The sequence below is a fragment of the Vigna unguiculata genome, chromosome 7 (assembly GCF_004118075.2).
Source record: "Vigna unguiculata cultivar IT97K-499-35 chromosome 7, ASM411807v1, whole genome shotgun sequence".
NCBI classification, from domain to species: domain Eukaryota; kingdom Viridiplantae; phylum Streptophyta; class Magnoliopsida; order Fabales; family Fabaceae; genus Vigna; species Vigna unguiculata.
The window spans coordinates 6,200,852-6,223,421 of record NC_040285.1 but is presented as its reverse complement, the minus strand read 5'-3'; the positions used below and the strand labels follow the sequence as shown (position 1 = coordinate 6,223,421).

General features: G+C 35.2%; 2 protein-coding genes across 5 annotated transcripts in view; one reads left to right on the top strand and one right to left on the bottom strand.

Moving 5' to 3' along the window:
* The first annotated feature begins 954 nt into the window (after positions 1 to 954).
* Positions 955 to 1,402, top strand: LOC114190249 (small acidic protein 1). Its single transcript, XM_028079059.1, has one exon. It carries the CDS (start codon positions 1,006 to 1,008, stop codon positions 1,189 to 1,191), a length of 186 nt encoding a protein of 61 aa, XP_027934860.1. The 5' UTR covers positions 955 to 1,005; the 3' UTR covers positions 1,192 to 1,402.
* Positions 1,403 to 3,492: 2,090 nt separating this feature from the next.
* The window catches only part of LOC114192451, a 35,199-nt gene continuing 16,121 nt past the window's right edge, over positions 3,493 to 22,570 (bottom strand). Inside the window, exons 13-19 of one of the 4 annotated variants that reach the window (XM_028082175.1) lie at positions 19,746 to 19,859; positions 12,310 to 12,391; positions 6,860 to 6,985; positions 6,320 to 6,400; positions 5,097 to 5,222; positions 4,338 to 4,547; positions 3,493 to 3,783 (exon numbers count right to left, since the gene is read on the bottom strand). In XM_028082175.1, coding sequence (XP_027937976.1) covers positions 4,485 to 4,547; positions 5,097 to 5,222; positions 6,320 to 6,400; positions 6,860 to 6,985; positions 12,310 to 12,391; positions 19,746 to 19,859 — 592 coding nt within the window. In that variant the 3' untranslated portion in view covers positions 3,493 to 3,783; positions 4,338 to 4,484. Of the gene's footprint in view, positions 3,784 to 4,337; positions 4,548 to 5,096; positions 5,223 to 6,319; positions 6,401 to 6,858; positions 6,986 to 12,309; positions 12,392 to 12,443; positions 13,239 to 19,745; positions 19,860 to 22,570 lie in introns of those variants that run through there. The other 3 variants (XM_028082176.1, XM_028082177.1, XM_028082179.1) reach the window with 3 other exon arrangements.

Sequence of the window (22,570 nt, the reverse complement as noted above, 5' to 3'; positions counted from 1 at the left end):
TTATCAAATTTAGCTTGACTTGGACCCAACTTAACCTAGATCCAACTCCACAAACCTACTCGACTTGGAACTAATCAAACTTTATCCATCTTGAACTGGGGTAGACTCGAACAAACTTTATCCCTACCCAACTCAATATGACCTAACTGAGACTTGACTTGGTCAACATAGGTTCAACCTAACATAAACATCTCAAGCTCTTAACATGTCTCAACGTGTCTTGTCTACGTCAACCATCTTTAAATGACATCAACCTAATCTAATTTGACTTAAGTTAACCTGACTTTATTTTGTTTATATTAGTATGAAATTGTGTTGAGTAAATATTTTTTATTGGTATAATTTTTTTTTTTCATTTTCATTTTAAATAAGATATGTTACTTTAAAAATTAAACCATTGATCTATGAACTTTAAAAATTATATATTTTCGTTGAGATTTTATTTTTATATGAACTTTTGATCTATGAATTTTTTAAATCTTGACTCGTGTTTCAACCCAAATTATATGGACTCGGCAAATTAATTTGAACTTGTACATGTTATACTTTTACTTTAAGTCAATGACCTAATATTACCTCTTATTATCTTAAATATTCATTCAAAACCAAGAAATTATGTATTCTTAATATAAAATTTTCATTAGGTTAATTTTTTTTTTTCTAACATCTCGTTTTCGTATATTATAAATATACAATTAAAATTCATTATTATTTGAACATGCATTTTTCATAAGACAAGAGAGAATATGATTCAATTCAACTCTTACCTTTGGTTCAAAGTTGATGCAGAAAAAAATGAATTTAAAAATAGATTCCACTTAATCTTTAAAACAAATTCGAAATGTGTTTTAAACTATTCTAATCTAGTTTTGTCTTGCCATTCCCAAAATATTATTTTTTGAAATATTTAATATTAATAATATTATATTTATAATGAGACACAGACTATGTATAAAAAACCCTAATTTCAGGTTTCAATTTTTCAGAGAGTGTAGGTGAGAGAAGATGATGAGAGCAATGGAACTATTCGGGGAGATGGATGAGCAGGTATCGTCGATGGCGATGGACGTCGACGACGTCGACCCTCTCGAGACCTTCGCCGAGGGTGTCATCACCGCCGACCTCAAACTTGCGGATGTGAATTTCTTCAACAACTTCCAAGACGATTTCGATGATGCTGATATCAACTAATCATTACGTAGGGGTTAAATAATTTCCGGGTTAGGGTTTCTTTATCTTGTACTTTCCTCTCTGTGATGGTGAAGGGAATCGAAAAATAAATAACAGGACATGTTGTACTCTATTTCTGGGATTTTCGTGTTAATATGATAATTGTGTTTGGTTATTAACTGTACCTTGGTTTTATTTGATTATTGTGTGGTTTTTGTATCAGTTTTCTTTAATTGTTGTTTGTTTTAACGGTCTTGTAGCCAAAGCTTAATCTATCTTCGGAGGGAATTGGTTCTAAATTTCGAGTATCGTGCTGCTGCATTGTTTATTGCAGTTGCAGCTGTATGAACTTATTATATGTTTGCACATAACAGAGAAAAAGGATTCCACAATTATTTTCACTATTGATGCATCTTTTTACAATTATTCGTCGATGAATCATGTAGCTTCCCAAGGAACCACATAGAAGTGCCTCTTGCATTCTTGCAATATCTGATACAGTAGCACTCATTCAATCTCTAGTATTTAGAAGTTAGAAAAGAAGATTGAAATTTAATTTGTGTCTTTATAAACTGTGAAATAAAATGGTGTTGATTTTCTTTTGCGACTTTGTTATGGTTGCATTACAAAGTTGCCAATGCATTTTAGTTTTGTGATTTAAATTCGTTTAGCAATTGTGCACAGTTGCTGTTGTGAGCAGTTCCACAATGACAACATCGTGATCGCATTTGTAGTTGTGAACCAAAATTTATATTTATGAGAAGTTCTTTGGATTTCTTTTAAGCGAGTAAGTGAAAAAGTATTAAGGGGGTATTCATTACTGAAATTTAGTGAGTTGAGATTTCAATGTACTTTTAAATCAAATGAGTGGGAGATAAATCTTGCGTGGTGTTTCTTGCATCTGCTGAATGTTTTAGCTGAGGCACTGTCATAGATGTGGGGGATGGGAACGATGCTTCTAGCTATTTGTTTTGAGGCTTCCTTTTATTGCCTTGAAGACTTAAGAAGCAAGGATAGTTCGAAATGACAAATGATTACCTTTTGCCTCCAATCTTAAATTACTATCGAGTCCTCCTTTGGTTTCTCCACTGTTGTTTTAGGCATACCTTTTTATGTTTCATTTATTTTTGAAAGAGTCTATTGAATCATTAAGGATGATGTATGGCAATTTACAAAGCATGTCGCATATCCTCTTAGTAATACAAAAATTGTTTATCCTTTTGATTTGATGGGTAAATAGTCGGTTCAATATTTGTTGTATTGACATATTTTATTATTTTACTTTTAGTACAGTAAGAAAAAAAGAACTTACTATAAGTTTTTTTTTTCTTAACTTTGTTAATGGCTAGAATAATTGAAATGTCTTTGGTTTTTTAGTAATAATGATTTATTAGTGTTAATTATACCAATTCCTCTCGAGTGTGTTATAAATCCATAGTTTTAACTACAGATTAATGAAAAGTTAATTATATATTAATATTAATATTCCTTTTTAATAAACTCACGACAGTTATTAAAATTTAAATATATTTTTAATTACCTCAATCATTAACATACTTTAAACAAAAATAAGAAAATTAAAGTTTTTGCAGTTATTTTTTTTCTTATTGTACTGCAAATAAAATATATGAATAATTATTCAATTGAATTGATTATTTAATTTGATTCACGCTCATGTCTGAGGGACTACATCCAATTTTAGTATATATATGTGAAATGGTTTGTCATTTGATGACTATACTAGTTTCACATGATTTTTCTTCTTGAAATAAGACTTTTTTTTTATTTGTCAAATTCTTTCATATAATAAACAAAACTTAGAAATCAATTACATGTTTACATTCTAGTAATCGGAGGAAATGTTTAAATCATGACATGTCTGACTATATCTTTAAAAATAAGTAAAATAAGTAAAAAATAATTGTAGAATCTGAAAATTAAAAATAACTTTTAAAAGTTAAAGATTGTTAAGAGGAAAATAACTTTTGAATCACCTAGATTATACAATTTAGAAATTATTTTTAACTGTTAAATTATATGAAGTCTTTTTTGTCTTTTTTGTTAAGAAAAAAAAAAGACTTCCGCGAAATCCCGGAAGTCATTTTATTGTAAAATTCAGAAAGGGCAAAAGTAGATTCTTTTTGCATGGGGTAGGAAGAATTTGCCTTTGCTATGTCTATTAGTTCAATTCAAAACAAGTAATCATAAACAAAATCATTGTTCACCGTCTATCTTTTACATCTTCACTGAATGGTAATGTGACTCTTAATCCAATAAAAACTAGCAATGCAAATCAATCTATAAAAATTTGAGTCGCTCAACCACCATAACTGAATCTTTGAACAACATAAAATGTTTGTATAAGCATATTTACAACATAAATTACATTCTGCATGAGGCTATAGATTCTTAAGATCAGAACAAGGATTAGATATGTCTTTGAATATTTGACATGCATGCTATGATATCAATTTCACAAGCCAAATCAATATAATACTTAAACAACAGAAGCTGTAAAGAATTTTTGTTCTTCAGTCTCTAGTAACTCACCATTCCTTGTCGGTTCCATTTGCAAAATATACAGGACATACTTCATTGCTTCCATTTCCTTGGCTGCCAATTCAAGTAGGTTTTATTAATAAAACAGAAAATCTTCTTCCAGAATATTAATCATGCAACATACAGCCACATTCAAGTTCATTACTGAGGAAAAGAATAAATTACAAGTTTTACTGTCTTCTTACAAGTTCTGGAAAATAAATTCAACCATTTTAAAACTATAGAATGAAATTAAAAAACTAAATGAAATCTGTTTCCTAAAGAACACGTTACACAAGGAATACTGTAGAGGATGGTAACCTTTCATTAGTTTCCATTAGCATTAAATAATGAGTGTTAAAAATTGTTGAAAAAACAACGGCGAGATTGTAACACTGCCATATAATTTTTTTTTAGCAGATGCATTATCCTTCAAGTTGAAATATGGCAGAGTTGGGAGAATGACGTACTAAAACAACTAATAAGGTTCAGTTATTTCACAGTAAATCAAAGAAACAGGTTTTTATACAACTTTTGCAATCCAACAAATTGATTATCTTAAATATTTTTTAAAAAGGTAAATAAAATGTATGTATAACAGTTGGTTAACATAGTAAAGTCTACTATACCAGAAAAGAATTGGCTGCAAGCTCGCAAGCGATCTCAAATATACATGTATGCTCTTCTCAACACCTATATACAACTTTATCAAGTATACTTCTAGTTGGGTACCGGAGACTGAAGCTGGCCAGCCATAGCAAACCCTTGTTGCATCATTATAAGCTATAGTTTTGATCTTGTTCTGACCTTGGGACTGCTTGGTAATTTGATCTTACATTCTGAATTAAATAATAATACAGTACCAAACATTAATAACAGATAAAATGAATGAACGAACTAATAAGAAAAGGAAACTGCATGATAAACATTAAAAAATTGAGTCAATAAATATTTTAGTCCCCCTAATAAAACCGATGTTAATTTGATCTTTAATCATAGAAAAGGAGGTCAATTTTTTAGTTCTTAAAGAATTTTCTTTTGCAAAAGAAATAATGCAGTAAAATACAATTTCCAATTTGTAAATTTCACTCTTTTAATATCACTATTGTTCGATGTATTTTCAATATATGAACCTAGGCCCATCTCTATGTAATGCAATGTAATGAACAGTTTATATATAATATGTTCATTTGTTTTGCTCGTGACCCAAGTATTCATTCATATGAATACTATCCAACATTTCTACAACTATTATAATAGACTACTTCCAAAAAAAAATAAAAATCCGAAGTATTCTATTACCAGTAAGACTAGACAAGAATGACAACAGCAGAACAAAAGAATTAGGCAAGTGATAAATTGAATAGTTTTATGAGATTGCACTGTACCTCTAGTAATGTGATGTAATAGAAATCCTCCATATGCTGCATCAGAGCACTCCCATCTCTGATTGAGCGGAATATATTTATTTCAGTTTGCAACAACTTCTCAATAAGCTCCTTCTCACCCTTCAACTGATACATCAAGGTTGGGAACGGTGAGCATGTAAGAAAGACCAACTCTAGATTCTTAAAAGGAAGAATATGCCAACGGTGCAAATAAACATAGCCCATTTTGATAGGTTGAGAAGAAAAAAGTACTCTATGATACAATGAATATCTACGATGTTAGACCCTTCGGATATGTGCGTGTGTATCCTATTACAGGGGATGACTTGATGTGTACAGTTTCTAGGTGCCAAAACTACACATATTTAGGCCAAATTATTAAACAACTTTTTCATGCAAAAATTGGAAACTGCCAGAAAAACTGTTTCTGATATTATTCATAGAGAAGCACTTGCTCTTAAATAGAATACATGCACATAATAACTAAAAGTCCTAATTTATGATGGATATAATCTATCCCTACAAATCAGGATCAAAGATATTGTACATTAAATACGAAATGCAATTAAATCTCCTATTAATGTATTAACTGCAGCATAAATGATGGAATTCTGACAATCACTTTGATTTCAACTTTATGCCACCACAACACTACCCAGTCAATGTGAGAAACAACTTTAGTATTTCCCTTCAAAAAATAAAGACTTTGAGGGTTTGAGGAGAGATTAGTATCTAGAGAGTTGTTTTTGAGTAAAGGGGGAGAGGTAGAGGAAGTGAAAGTAAGATAAGGGTTGGGCTGTGGAGGACAGATTATTGGTATATGTAGCACAAACTAATGCTTTTTTATTTAAGAAAAACTCAATTATCATAAAAACATTTAAAATGCTTTTTTTAATTAATTCCTTATATGTAGCACAAACTAACAAACCCTTAATATATTTGGAACATAACATTTAGTATTCATGTGAAATAAAAATTAATGACTATTGTTGAATATAGAGAAAAAAAGGTTTGAGATTAATCTCTTTTATGTAGAAAATACACATAGGGACTGTATTTATAATAAAAAAAATATGGGTTAAGTACAAAATACATATGAAGAATAAAAACAATAGAAACAGAAAATAAGATATTAATGATATCTTAACAACTATAATTATAAGTGAATTTGTGAATAAATCAGAATAAATATTTCCTTCGAAGTTAGAAAAGAAGAAACTTACAAATTCGCTGACTATAACATCCGGTGTTGATTCCCCAAGAACATCACCTTCATAACCATCTCCCAAAATATCTTTGTTTTCCTGGATGACACGCATTTGATATATTAGTAAGAGTAGGCGTTTGGAAACGCACAATTCTTCTAAACTTCAAGAAATTATTCCTCTTAGTCACTGACAACTGACTTTCACTTCAAATATAATGCCATGCTTTTGATAAATTACATTGTATAACTGTCGATGCTAGGGTGATACCCAAAATAATAGCCATTTTAATTTTGGGGCTAATAAATGTAAGTATTTCATTTCAGTCATTTCCCCTAATAGCCATTTTCTTAAATAGTAGAACTATCAAGACTAACAAATCTAACCATACAATTTCAGTCAATTTTCCTAAATATTGCCATTAATAGCCAAATCAATTAGGCTGGTAAAATTGTCAACAAAAAAGCATGAGTGCCTCAAGACAGTAGATGATAAAGCAAATAGTATGATTTTTAAAGGAGAGATTCACGAGTGCAAAGAATTATAATAATCACTCACTAGGGCATTTCCTAAAACCCCTGCAGCAAGAAATACAGGTCGCTCAACATGACAATAACCCATTAACCGTGGAACGGTAGGTATAATATCTCTGTGATTCACAACTCGCCAGCTATCTTTAACTCTCTGCATATACAGGAGGAAAACAATATGTTGTGTTCATTCAATAATAACAAGAAAAACACAAGAACAACAATGAAAGAAAGCAATTGTATTATAACATAGAGTTCTACACAGTACATTCTCAATGCAACGTGCATAGCATACACATAGCAGGCTAATACAGGTGCTACTAGACATTCTCTATGGTGCACTTCTTCAGGCGATTATGATTCAGAGCCAATACATTATAATTCTCCACCTTGACTCAAATCATGGAAGAGATCCCGCATCACCTTATTTTAATCTACTCCAAGCAACGTTTGAATCTTGATCTTGGTATGGACTTCGTTAACACATATGTAGGAATCTCCTCCAATGCTACCTCCACAATCCTAACCTCCCCAAACTCAATGAAGTGCAATCTAACATCATTGTGTTTAGTCCACTAATGGTATATCTAATGATCAACTAGATATATGACACTTTGACTATCATAACATATAATTACACGATACCCAGCTCTTCTTCCATCCCTTTCAACCACAAAGTCTCCTTCATCCCTTCTGTGAACGTGATATACTCAACCTGGGTAGTAGATAAAGCTACCACTGGTTGTAAATTGGCTTTCCAACAAACTGCAATACCAAATAGTGGTAAAAAAATAGCCAAAAATCAACTTACTGATATCAACATTCCCTACATAGTCTACATCTACAAACCTTTCTATAACTTCTTTGTTATGAGTAGAGTATCTATACAATGGTCCATATGATATTGTTCTTATCATATATCTACCTCCCCATGAACATGTTCCAAGATCTGCAATGAATCTGCTAACCACACTAATGGCATGTGCCAGATCTAATCTGTTACACACCATCCAACTCATGATTATCCCTGCTTCATTGGCATATGTAATAGTCTTCCTTTCCCTCCTACTTTCCTCAAACCTAAAAGCTTGGGTAACTGAGAGCTTCTGTGATGATCCAATGGTGTACCCACAAGTTTAGATTCATGCATCCTAAACCTCTTAACAACCTTCTTCAAATATCTTTGCTAAGATACATATAAAACTCCAATTGTTTGATCCCTCCATATGCCCATCCCCAGTATTTGCCTTGAGGGACGAAGATCTTTCATTTCAATCTCTGAGATTAATTTTCTTTGATTTCTTTTGTCTCATTTTTATACTAGCTAACTATAAATATATCATCTACATAGGAGTAAGAATAACACACTCCTTCCTTCTCTTTTCAGATATAGACACAACTATCATAATTGTTCCTTTGGAACCCCGTCTAGCTCGAGAAATAATAAAATCTCTTGTACCATTGCCTTGGACTTTGCTTTAAGCCATACAATGATTTTTGTAAGAGACGCACCTTTCCTTCGTCTTCAACAAATACCTTTGGTTGTTGCATGTAAATGGTCTCCTCCAAGTTTCCATGCACAAAAGTTATCTCAATATTCAATTGTTCTAATTCTAACGCCATTTTGTACTAATTAACAATTGATATCAATATTCTTATCAAACAGTGTTTTGCCATTGGTGAGAAGATTTTATTATAGTTTCTCCCCTCCAATAGTGTAAAACCTTTTTGAACTAGATCTCTCCTTGAATATTTCTTTCACCACACCTGATCTTCCTTCCTTCTTCTTGAATATCCACTTGCATCCAACCACCTTTTGATTTTTGGGTGGATCAACAAAGTGTCCACATTTGGTTCCTTCTCAAAGATTCAACTTCCCTTCCATGACACATTATCAATTGTCAATTCTAACCTTCTAAGCCTTATACGGCATCGATCGACACTTCTAGGCTTTGAACATTATATCTCTTCAATAGCAATAAAAGCATGCCAAATAAGATCAACATATTTAAACCTCTGTGTAAGTTTGATCGCCTCTCTGTATCACACATAAGTTGATAGCCAGAGTCCAAATTCACATGTCCTAGCCTTCCTGAGTGAGAAGAAAAAGGTTGATTCTTGTTGTTTGATACTTCATCATCAAACCCCTCTAGACGATCTGATCGAACACCAGAAGACTTCACCTCAACATGAGCTATCTTGCCTTAATCTAAATCTCTACACACCATAATCATTTCTCATTGAATGTGACGTCCTAACTAATGAAGCATCTAGTTTCCCCAGGATTTAATCTACACAAGTTATAACCCTTCATTTATTCAACATATCCAATGAAGATATACATCTTTGCCCATGCTTTAAGTTTATCTCTCGTGACATGTGCAAATGCCAAGTTTCCAAAACCCTCAAATTATCATAATTTGTTGGTTTTCACACAACACCTCCATAGGAGTCTTAAACTTCATTGCCGATGATGGACTCTTGTTTACTAGATAGACGGTCGCATCTATAGCTTCCCCCAGAAGGACTTACGCAAACCAACACCCAGTAACATATACTTTACTTGCTCCAAAATGGTTTTGTTTATCCTCTTACCAAGACCATTTTGTTTTGTTTATCCTCTTACCAAGACCATTTTGTTGAGGTATACCTATGAACAACTTATGGCACCTTATACCTTCTTTCCTACAAAACTCATTAAATTGTTCTGATACAAAGTCCAATCCATTGTCAATTTTAAACACTTTAACTTTGGTTAACTATTAATTACCAATCATGGCGTACCACTCTTTACATCTCTAAAATTTCTCAATCTGTAAATATACAAATCAACCCCCTTAGCAAGTATTCATCAATGATAGTGAGCAAATAAGACCTTCTACCATGAGTCTGCGCTCGTGTTAGGACCTCAAAGGTCTACGCGGGCATACTCAAATGGTATACTAGACACATACTTACCCGTCCCACATCATTTGAGACTTTCCAAGTAGGTTTTGCTTGCCTATCAACTCTAGACAATCTACCTTTTAGTGACTTCTCTTGTGGCAATTGTAACACTCAAGACCTTGATTCTCCATTTCATCATATGAATGTTTTGTTTTACTCCCTTACAAACTCGACCATTATTGTATACCTTAGACTCTTGAAGCTTTAGTAGCCCCTTCTTCAAAATTGAGGTTTGTACTTCCCCCGGAGTAATGGTATAATCCTTCCTATTGAATATAGTGAAAATTAGGTTTAGGGTTAATCTCCCTTATGTCTAAAATACACATAGGGTAATATATCTATGAAGAATAATAAAAGTATATATGACAACCAAACATAAATATGGTAAATAGAAGATATTGTTACAAACATATCAACAATCTTCATTTGAGTTAACAAACTCAGTCTTGATTTCTAGATACAATCATCTCTCGAATGAAATAACAGTCAATCTCAATGTTTTTGGTCCTTCAACGAAAGACAAGATTAGAATTAGAACTAATATGTAGATCCGTCTGTCACATATAAATGTCATTTAAGTGACATCTCCAAATTATAACTCTCTGAACAATTGCTTAAGCCAAACAAGTTTAGAAGTAGCTGAGACCATAGCTCTATATTGTGCTTCTGCACTAGACATTGTCACAACACTTTGTTTCTTACTCTTCCAAGAGATCAAGTTACCACCAATGGAGTCATAATACATGAAGGTAGATCTTCTATCAAAAGGAGATCTTGAAGAATTAACATCTGAATAGAAAACAACTTTTGTATGGTTATTGAAACCATATAACAAACCCTTTCTAGAAGATCCTTTAATGTACTTTAATATATGGATAATTGCATCTCAATGCTCTTCATGGGGAATTGAGAAATTGGCTCACCACACTGCAAAGGAAATGTCAACACGAATAACTGTAAAGTGTAATGTAATTTAATTTTCCAACCAATCTTCTATACTGCTCAGAATATGAAATAGGCTCCCCCCTGATTTGGTAGGAGTTTGGTATCAGAGTCATGGGTTAGATCCTATCCACCCGGTATCGGTCCACCCATTAGTGTCTAGTTCCATGCTAGAGATGTACATACCTCGGCATGAGTGGGGTCTGTTGGAAGTCCCACATCGACTAGAAATAAAGTGATTTTGTACTATAAGTGAGTGCAAATTTCACCTTGCAAGCAATTTTGTGGGGCTGAGTTTGGCTTAAAATTCACTTCTTAACACTTCCCAAACAACAACGTGCCTTTAAAATGCTCAAATATCTTAGGCAAGGCATTAAGAATAGTAAAGTCTGATCTTTATCTTCAAACTTCACTTCAATGTTCTCCAAATCATTTATAATCTTGTTTAAATCCGCTACTTGCTCCACCATTATTCTTGATTCAGTCATTTTGGATGAATATAATTGTTGCTTCAAACAAAATCTATGTACCTAAGATTTTGTCATATATAATGACTCAACCTTCATCGACATTGATGCAACAGTTTTTGTCCTTCATGACTTCTCTAAGTGTCATATCCCAAAAACACAGATTTATGGCCTTCTAGCTTTGTTGATCATGCCAGTCTTCTTCTAAGACAACAATGTTGACATGCTCACCTCACCTTTCTCATATCACCACATCATTATTGTAAATATAACTCCATCTTGATCCTCCACAATTCGAAGTTGTTCTCACCAAAAACATTCACAATATCAAACTTGGAGGTCATGTCTTCAAACCTTGCTCTTCTTAACTTTCTTCCTCTTGTTCTCATAAATGGTACCAATTGTTGGGTTCGTTCAACAATAACAAGAAAAATACAAGAACAAGAATGAAAGGATGCAACTTTGTAGCATACACGAAGCACGTTCTCAATGCACCATGTATAGCGTATACAAATTATCTATATATTGAACTAAGGAAACAGAAAAACATAAAACTACAAAGAGAGTTAAGACAAAACACCACTAAAGGTGGTAGAAGGTAGACAATCTAACTAGTTTTAATACTAGCAGACAGTCTGTTCAACAATAACAAGAAAAACACATGAACAAGAATGAAAGGATGCAACTTTGTAGCATACACGAAGCACATTCTCAATGCACCATGTATAGCATATACAGATTATCTATATATTGAACTAAGGAAACAGAATAACAGAAAACTACAAAGAGAGTTAAGACAAAACACCCCTAAAGGTGGTAGAAGGTAGACAATCTAACTAATTTTAATACTAGTAGATGGTCTTTGAGCTCTTCATCAAATGATTATAATTTAGAATCAGTACATCACACAATCATCATTTTTACAAAAATGTAAACAGTCAAAAAATTGTCTACTTTTTTAAACATGATAAACTAATAAAGAAGACAAAATATCTCTCAGTCAAACATTATAGTATATAGGAAGATATAGAATTTGAACAAAAACGAAGATCATAAGGGACAATCAACTCAATATAGCAACAAGGCAAACATCATTAACAAAATAGTTATATTATTTTCTAACCTCATTGTAAACTTCCGCAAATCTTCTATTACCAACCCTAGGAGAACCAAAGTTGTACATAGTAATAGAAATTGCTCCTTGCCTAGTAGACAAAAAAAAAGGTAACGGCATACAGAAACTGTCATGACAATAAATGGGGGAAATAGTGATTATAAATATTAGGGTGTATTAATTGTTAGCTCCTATACTTTTAGTGATAGTATATATACATATTGTCTCAGTTCATTGCATAAAAGTGCTTTGTACGCTAAATAACTTGTCAGCTTGGCAAAGTTAGTTATTGCCAGCTGTTTCAAACAAGTTGTATGTATAATATCACTACGTATACTATCTTTCAGAAAACTTTTAAATAGGTCCTCGGTTTCAGGTTTCAGAAACTTGCTTATTGTTAGCTCGTTATAGATATTCATTTGAAAGTTAATGAAAATTTACACAGATTCAATTATAAAATTCTCAAAGGGTACACAAATTCTATTTTTTAAAACGAAAATACGAATGCTAAGGTATCACTGTATAGGTTATAATCATAAGTTAAGACTATAGCCTCTATCAATCATTTGCACCATCCCTTATATCATAAAGAAAAGAAATACAAAAGTGGATAACCCAACCATAACCCGCAAGAAAAACAAAGAATGTGGAAGCCCACTTCTATCTATGCAATCATAAGAAAGAAAGACAAGGGAAATTCCCTCGCACCATATAAAATCAACACCTATAATACCCAGGTGGCCAAACTGACAACACACAAGTTGACCTCTCTATACATACGAGAAAAAATTGAAATTCACATCTTTAACCAAACCAGTAGCATTATTCCATTTGTTCCATAATCTCCAAGGAACTAACATAATATCACTGTAAGATTATACCATGAGTAATGAATCTGTTTCATTCCAAACTGAATTCAAAAACTTTCGATTAGATTCCTTCAAAGAAAAACCCGCTCCCATAAGCTCAACTTCAAAAGCAATGCCAATCTGAAGAGGACTAGAAATAAAAAATCCCTTATTCTCAGCCTTCAACTTAAAAATGCCACCACGAGTTGAAAAATTCCCAAACTTTAAGATGTCATTTGTGTTGCATTTAATCCATCCAAGATTTGGAGGATAGAAGACTTCTAATTTATTTTAGGTTTTATAAAATTCATGTTAGGCATCACTTAGAAACTATGACATCTCAAGCTGGCACCCCATAGTTCAACAATCAGTTGCCATCACATTAAGCAATCAAACACAAGACTTCTAATTTAATTAAACTAAAAACTATGTTTCAATTTGTTGTTTAAATAGGTAGAAAATAATCCTTCATGCTTCAAGATTTCAAAATCTTTCTCCAAATTTTCAACATATATCTATATCCTAGTGGCCAACATTCCCCTGAAGGAAAACTTACTCTAGTCTTGGTTTATGTTGACAATATGATTGTTAGAGGTGATGATAAATAGAGAAACAAATCTTAAAAGAAAAGCTTACTGCTCAATTTGAAATGAAGGATCAGGAAAATTAAAGTACTTCTAGGAATAGGAGTTGCTTACTCGAAAAAAAGCATCTTTATCTCCCTAAGAAAGTATGTCCTTGATCTTCTCAAAGAAACACGTTAGATAGTAAAACCAAGGGTGTTTTTATTGAACAAAACCATAGAATTGTAAGTAATAAAGGCAAGTCTATTGTGAATAAAGGCCAATATCAAAGACTTGTCGGGGAGCTCATTTACATAGCTCGCACCAGACCTGACATAGCCTATGTTGTGAGTGTAGTTAGTTAGTTCATGGATGATCCAAGGGAGAGACATCCACAAGTTGTAAACAGAATCGTTCAATATTTGAAGAAAAGTCCAGGAAGGAGATTACTGTTCAAGAGGAATGAAAAAATTAAAATGGTAGTGTATACTGATGCAGATTATGCAAGGTTTATCACAGATTGGAAATCCACCTCAGGATATTGCATGTTCTTGGGTGGAAATTTGACGACTTGGAGAAATAAGAAACAAAATGTTGTTGCAAGGTCTAGTGCAGAGGATAAATTTCAAGCTATGACACAAGGGGTGTGTGAATTGTTATGGCTGAGAAGTATTCTAAATGATCTTAAAATGGCATGTGAAGAACCTATAATCCTTTATTGTGATAATAAGTCAGCTATTAATATTGTGAAGAACATTGAATACATTACTGAAAGTTGTTGGTAGAATATTAAATGTATCACTAGAAGTTGTTAGAATATTCTAGAGATCCCTTTGTAATTATTACTTTAGGGTTAAAGTTTTCTATATATAAAGACCGATGTATTGTGTTAGATGATATAATATTGTGTTTAATAGTTAGGCTCAGCCCATTATGTATTTCTGGGATTTGGCCCATTATCAATATAAATAAACTGTCCTTTGTGTAGGGTTTACACAAGGGAGATTAATCACAAAACCTTATTTCAACTTATTTTACATGGTATCTAGAGCTTAGGTTACTTTACTACAGCCACCGTCCCGCCGCCGCTCATTGCCGCCGCTTCTGCCCTCGCCTCCGCCGCCGCGCCGCCGCCGTCACCGGAGCTGCAGTTTCGACCGACGACCAGACGGTTTTGTTCGTCTCGGCCAGGCAACTCCAACGCCGCAGAGATTGCCGCCATCGGAGTTCTAACGCGCCTCCACGCGCCGCCGCAAGCTCCGGCAGCCGCCCCCTCTCCGCTGCGCGTGACGGCGCGTCGCCGGTCGTTTTCTGCGCCGATCAACTTCGCCTGAATCGCCTTCTTGAGCTCTTTCTGAATCTATGGTTGTTGTTTCAATCGGAGCACCTTGAATTTTTAGGGTTTCTCCCTCTATGGCTTCTTCCGCTGCCAATTCGGGTGTGTCATCTTCAAGCACTCCGCTGTCTGAACCCTCTGTTTATACCAACTACGTCAATGTGCATTTATCCATTGACAAGTTGGATGGCACAAATTACGCGACATGGGCATCCGATATCAAACTTTGGCTCAAGAGTCAAGGATATGAAGATCATCTCACCCAGAGTGTAACTACAGTTGTTGCAGATGAAGTTTCCCGCTGGACGAAAATTGATGCCCAATTATGCATCGTCATTAAGTCCACCATTAACTCTTCGCTGAAACAGATGTTTCGTTCATATGAAACATGTTCAGACGTTTGGGCACATGCCAAGTTGTTATACACCAATGACACTCAACGTCTTTATGGTGTTTGTCAGGATCTTTTCACGGTTGTTGCTCCATAGAGTCCTGGACCCATGGCTGAATATTTAGACAAAATTCATGCCCTTCTGCATGAGTTTAATGAGTTATTGCCTTCGGCCTCCACTCCAGCTGAAGAACTTGAGCAACAGTCAAAGTTCTTTATGTTGTTGGCATTACATGGTCTTTCTGATGAATATTCCCATGTTCGCGACCAGATTTTGGGGTCTCCTGTTGTGCCCAACTTCACTGCTACTAGTTCTGCCCTTTTATGTGCCAAGAAAACAAATCATTGATACATCTACTTGTGCTGATGATTCCTCAGTCTTGGTCTCTCGGCGAGATGATCGCAATCGTTCTCGCAAATCGGGAAAGGGACGACCCAAGTGTGACCATTGTGGCAAATTAGGCCACAAGATTGACAAATGTTATGCTCTACATGGACGTCCTCCTCGGTCTGCAGTAGTTCACTCTGATCCTCCTCCCCGATCAGCGACTGTGGATCCTGCTTCATCTGATACCGCAGGGCACCCTGCCATTTTCAACGACTTTCTCAAATGGTATGAGGAACGTCAAAGTTCTAGTTCCACTACATCTGCATCTGTTGCACGCACAGGTACATCATTCGTTGGCCTGACTCACTCTGATTCTCTTGGTCCTTGGGTTCTTGACTCAGGCGCCACAGATCATATTACTGGTAACAAATCTTTGTTTTCTTCTTTGTCTTGTCCGGATCATTTACCTTCAGTTACAATGGCTGATGGGTCTAGAGTCTCATCTCATGGTGTTGGTACTGTTAATATTTTTCCATCCATATCCATTGATCATATTCTTTATGTTCCTGGGTCTCCATTCAATTTATTATCTGTCAGTCGGCTAACTCGTTCTCTTGATTGTATTATTTCCTTTACCAAAGATTTTGTTTGTTTACAGGACCGAAGTTCGAGACACATGATTGGCACCGGATGTGAGTCTCATGGTCTGTATCATCTTTGTCCTCCTTCACATGTTGGCGCAGCAATGGAATCACCATCCCTTCTTCATGCACAATTTGGTCATCCCAGCCTTGCCAAACTGCAACAACTTGTCCCCAGCTTGTCCAAGTTCTCTAGTTTGCCGTGTGAGTCTTGTCAATTAGGAAAGCATAGTCGTAGTTCGTTTCCTTGTAGTGTCTCACAACGGGCTTTGTCCCCTTTTGCATTAGTTCATTCGAACATTTGGGGACCTAGTCGTGTTAAGTCTACTTTAGGTTTTCAGTATTTTGTTACTTTTATTGATGATTATTCAAGATGTACTTGGTTATATTTAATGAAAAATCGTTCTAAGTTGTTCTCTATTTTTCAATCATTCTTTCATGAAATTAAAACACAGTTTGGGGTTTCTATTCGAAATTTGCGGAGTGATAATGGTCGTGAATATCTCTCTCAATCCTTCAAACATTTTATGGCTTCTCAGGGCATTCTTCATCAAACATCATGCGCTTATACACCCCAACAAAATGGAGTGGCTGAGCGCAAGAATAGGCACCTTATCAAAACAACTCGCACTCTTTTAATTCATGGTGCAGTTCCTTCACATTTTTGGAGTGATGCGGTTCTTACTGCTTGTTATCTTAGTAATCGCATGCTTTCTTCAGTCTTGCACAACCAAGTTCCTCATTCCATTTTATTTCCTCACCACCCTCTTCACCCTTTACCTCTTAAAGTCTTTGGGTCCACATGTTTTGTTCATGATTTTAGTCCTGGCTTGGATAAGTTGTCTCCGAGAGCCCACAAATGTGTCTTCTTAGGATTCCCCCGCTCACAAAAAGGGTATAAGTGTTTCTCTCCTTCCCTCAACCGTCATTTTATCTCCGCTGATGTCACCTTTGACGAGTCTTCTTTTTACTTCACACACCCCTCTTCTCGTTGTGAGCCACCATCTACTACTATAGATATCCCTGTTGTGTGTGATCCTCTTAGTGTGCCCACTTCCAGTGCCACCTCGGATTCTCCTCAGCCACCTCCGAGTGTACCTATTGTGGATAGACCACCTCTTCAGGTTTATAGCAAAAGACATCGTTGCCAACCACCAACACATGACTCACATCAAGTGCCGGGTTATTTGTCTCCTCCGGTTCCAACAACCGAGTCTGATCTTCCCATTGCCCTTCGTAAAGGTATGCGTTCTACCCGTAATCATTCCCCTCATTATTGAGTTATCATAGAATCTCTCCATCTTTCTATACATGCCTTTCGTCTATTTCCTCTTTGTCAATTCCAAAATCTTTAGGTGATGCATTAGCCCACCCTGGTTGGCGTCAGGCCATGCTTGATGAATTGAGTGCTCTCAGGCATAGTGGAACATGGGATCTTGTCCAATTACCATCCGGGAAATCTGTTGTTGGTTGCAGGTGGCTCTATGCTATCAAAGTTGGTCCTGATGGTACTGTTGATCGTCTCAAAGCTCGACTTGTTGCCAAAGGTTACACACAAATCTTTGGTTTGGATTATGGTGATACTTTTTCTCCAGTGGCCAAGATGGCATCTGTTCGCTTATTCATTGCCATGGCTGCTCTTCGCCAATGGCCTCTTCACCAACTTGATGTCAAAAATGCATTCCTCAATGGTGATTTGAATGAAGAAATTTATATGGAGCAACCTCCGGGTTTTGTTGCTCAGGGGGAGTCTTCTGGATTGGTTTGTCGTCTTCACAAATCTTTATATGGCCTAAAACAGTCTCCTCGGGCCTAGTTTGGAAAATTCAGTAGTGTTGTTCAACAATTTGGCATGTCTCGCAGTGAAGTGGATCATTCAGTTTTTTATCGTCACTCCAGCGCTGGATGTATCTACTTAATAGTGTATGTTGATGACATTGTTCTCACAGGAAGCGACAACCTTGGCATCTCCCTCTTAAAGCAACATCTTTGTCGTCATTTTCAGACCAAAGATCTTGGAAAACTCAGGTATTTCTTGGGTATTGAAGTAGCACAATCCAATAGTGGTATTGTCATATCTCAGAGGAAATATGCATTGGATATTCTGGAGGAAACTGGGTTAATGAATTCTAAAGCGGTAGAAACACCCATGGATCCTAATATTAAACTTCTACCTAAAAAGGGGGAGCCTTTCTCAGATCCTGAACAGTACAGACGGTTAGTTGGAAAGTTGAATTATCTTACTGTTACTCGTCTTGATATTTCCTTTGCTGTTAGCGTGGTGAGTCAATTCCTTAATTCCCCATGTGAAGAACATTGGAATGCAGTCATTCGCATATTAAAGTATATCAAAAGCTCTCCTGGAAAAGGTTTACTATATGATTCCAACTCTGATACAAAAGTTGTATGTTATTCAGATGCTGACTGGGCAGGATCTCCTTCCGACAGAAGATCTACTTCCGGATATTGTGTCTCAATTGGTGGTAATTTGATCTCTTGGAAGAGCAAGAAACAAAGTGTTGTGGCAAGATCTAGTGCAGAAGCGGAATATAGAGCTATGGCTTTAGCTACATGTGAACTTGTTTGGCTTAAGCAATTGCTTCAAGAATTGCAATTTGGAGATGTGACTCAAATGACACTCATATGTGACAATCAGGCTGGTCTTCATATTAGCTCTAATCCTGTCTTTCATGAGAGGACCAAACACATTGAAATTGACTGTCACTTCATTCGAGAAAAAATCCTATCCGGGGACATCAAGACCGAGTTTGTCAACTCAAGTGATCAATTAGCATATATTTTCACTAAGTCTCTTCGAGGACCTAGAATTGATTATCTTTGTAACAAGTTTGGTACATACGATTTGTATGCACCAGCTTGAGGGGGAGTGTTAGATGATATAATATTGTGTTTAATAGTTGGGCTCAGCCCATTATGTATTTCTGGGATTTGGCCCATTATCAATATAAATAAACTGTCCTTTGTGTAGAGTTTACACAAGGGAGATTAATCCCAAAACCCTATTTCATCTTATATTACATATTGTTTCTAATGAATAAATTTTGAATAAAAATCTTCTTTCTTTCATATTAATCCTTTCAAGTATATTCATTCTAGAGATCTCTTTGTAATCATTACTTTGGGGGTTGAGTTCTCTATATAGAAGCTGGTATATTGTTTTAAACATTCAACTCAATAAAATATCCTCTCATCATGTCTGATCTCTTTCAAGTGTATATAAAAAATTTGCTAGTAAGTGCGTGTTCATTTGCAAACAAATAAAAGCATAAAAAGTTATAAATTAAAGAAATGAAGTATATGAGAAATAATAAACTTACTTTGCTAATTGATTAGATGAAAGTTCAAGTGCGAGCAAGGTCGCCAATGCACCACCCAGACTATGACCAGTCACATAAACATGCCATTTGTGAGGTGACTTGGAATGTTCATCTCTGGAACAAAAAATAACTTTGGTTTGTCAAAGGAAATCAAATTTTGAGATGTACTGTTGACATAGTGTTGGCCTCAAGAACTAGATATAAAACAGTAACTGTATTAACAAAACAATCAGGTTTAATGACCACATTTGCTGTACAAGCACTCAACAAACAAAGGTTTACCCATTTTAAGGAGATTTTTCCTTCAAAGACCATATGCAACAAACCGAAACCTTAATACCCTCCTACAGGTCTGTCAACCAAACTGTGTGTATAATTGATTGAAATGCTATTGATAAAAAAGTAATAAATATAACATTGAACACTAGAATCACAAATAATAGTTTAATACACTTGTTGTCCTAGAGAAAAAAAGTCTCCCCTGTCACTTTTAATACATCAATAGACTTTCTATCCTAGAGACAAACATCTCTTACAACCATATTCTCTGTCCACAAATCACAAACAACTCCACACTCGCCAATAATTACAAAACCAACAATCACAAATACTCCAAATACACAACTACCAGCAGTTATTTTCCACACATATTTTCATGCTACAGTTTCTAACACATAACTAACTAGCAGTAGTTAATTTTTACATATAACTGCCTTCCTGGAGTTTTTAATATAGAATTGATTTCTGCAGTAGTAATTTTCTACACAACTATCACCCCGGAGTTTCTAATATTGAGTTGATTTCTAAAGCATTTATTTTTTACATATAAGTGTTATAATTCCACATAAGACTCAGGTCTTATTAGGGCTGGGCAAAAATAACTGAATTGTACTGTACTTAGGTTAATTGTACTGTTTTAAACCAAAAATAACTGAATTATTAACAGTAAAATTAAACTGTACTGTTTTGTAGTTAAAGTTAGAAAAATTGTACTGCAAACAGTTAACTGTTCACATCCAGTGCACTGAACTGTGATTTTTACTTTCTCTTCGATCCAGATCAGTCCACACACACTTCTTCTTTTTTCTCCACCGAGATTCAACCATGACCAAAACAGATCTGTCTCCGTCGCTCGCCGCCGTCGAAGGTTGTACCGCCATCAAAGATTTCGCCGCCGTCGAAGGTTTCGCCGCCGTCGAAGGTTTCGTCGCCGTTGAAGATTGTTGCCGTCGAAGGTGATCTCTTTATATCTTTAGGTTTTCATTTCGCTTCTTCTTTTTTCTCCAATTCGATCATTCTAATCTTTTGGGATGAACCTGCTGTTAGGGATTTGTTCGTCAATAACTTGAAACCCAGTTGAGAAAGAAATCATGGCATAAAAGGTACTCTCCACACTCAATTTCTCATCTTTTCCCAATCTGCTAACTCTGGATGTTAGTAACAACAGTTTCAGTGATACCATTCCTCACCCAGTTTCAGTGGTACTTTTCCTGCTAATTTTGGAAATTCAACTAAACTTGTAGAAGATAAGTCCAACATCAGTAACGAGGAAAAAGTGTAGTTGACATTAGATTCAAAATTTAGGGATAACAGATCATTCTGGGAAAGGAGAAGATATTCCAAATTTGGAAGCTTAGAGAAAAGTGAAAAGTGAATATATCCACTTAAGTTGTTGGATGATAGATCTAATTTAGTAAGATTTACAAGGTTGAAAATTATTTCTGGTATATTACCTTGTAACTTGTTGTAGGAGAAATCTAGATACATCAAGGAATTTGATATGTTTGCATAGACGAGCCCTGTGAATTCATTTTTCCATAGAAACAAATACTCCAAAGATGGCAAGGATAAACACCATGAAGGAATTGACCCATTCATCAAGTTGTTATCAAATGATAAGCTAACTAGACTGGAAAATCCTGATATTTTGTCGGGCAAAGGGCCTTGTAACTTATTATAAGAAAATTTCAGTTCCGAAAGTTGAGTTAAGCCAAACAATGAAGATGGGATTTTTCCTTCAAAATTGTTATATGACAGATAGAGAACATTCAATTTGGTTAGCCCGACAAACACGTCTGGGATCTGACCACTGAATTTATTAACTGAAAGATCCAAGAGAGTGAGATGTTGAAGATTTGAAAGTGTTGATGGCAGCTCACCTCCTAAGTTGTTACCATTGAAATGCAATTCTTTAAATTTGTTTGCCTGTGGAAAGACATTTGGGATTTCACCACTAAGACTATTACTAAGGAGATTGAGAAAAGAGAGACGTGGAAGGGTTAGGAGTGAGGATGGGATTGAATCGACAAGAGAGTTACATGAGAGGTCCAATGAAGTAAGATGTGAGAGGTTAGAGAAGGATGGAGGGATTGAGCCTTGGAACTGAGAAAGTGAAAGATCTAAGATATTAAGAGAAGTAGTGCTACAACTAACTTTTGGAAGATGGCTTCTAAGGTACAAATTATATGAAAGATCGAGGTGTTGAAGATTTGGTAAACAAAAGATACCGTCTGTCAAGTTTTCTCTTAGCTGAGTCCCTGGAAGACTAAGAGTAACTAAAGAGGAAGACAAATTGAGAGTCTTGGTTGAAATTGAAGACATGTCTGTATAATCCAAAACAAGCTCTGTTAGATGTGTTGCATTTTGGAGTAGTCTCTTCCAACTGTCTTCTTTCCACGTTAAATCAAAGTTAAAGGAAAGATCGAGGGTGGCTAATTTGGAAAGGTGTGAGATTTGTGAAGGAATTTGACCTTGGAAGGAAGAAGTAGATAAGTTTAGGTAGGTGAGGCTGGCAAAGGCACCAAAGTGAAATGAAAAATGAGATG

Excerpts from the sequence above, each read along its gene's own strand:
- LOC114190249 (XM_028079059.1), top strand. The coding sequence starts at position 1,006 with ATGATGAGAGCAATGGAACTATTCGGGGAGATGGATGAGCAGGTATCG.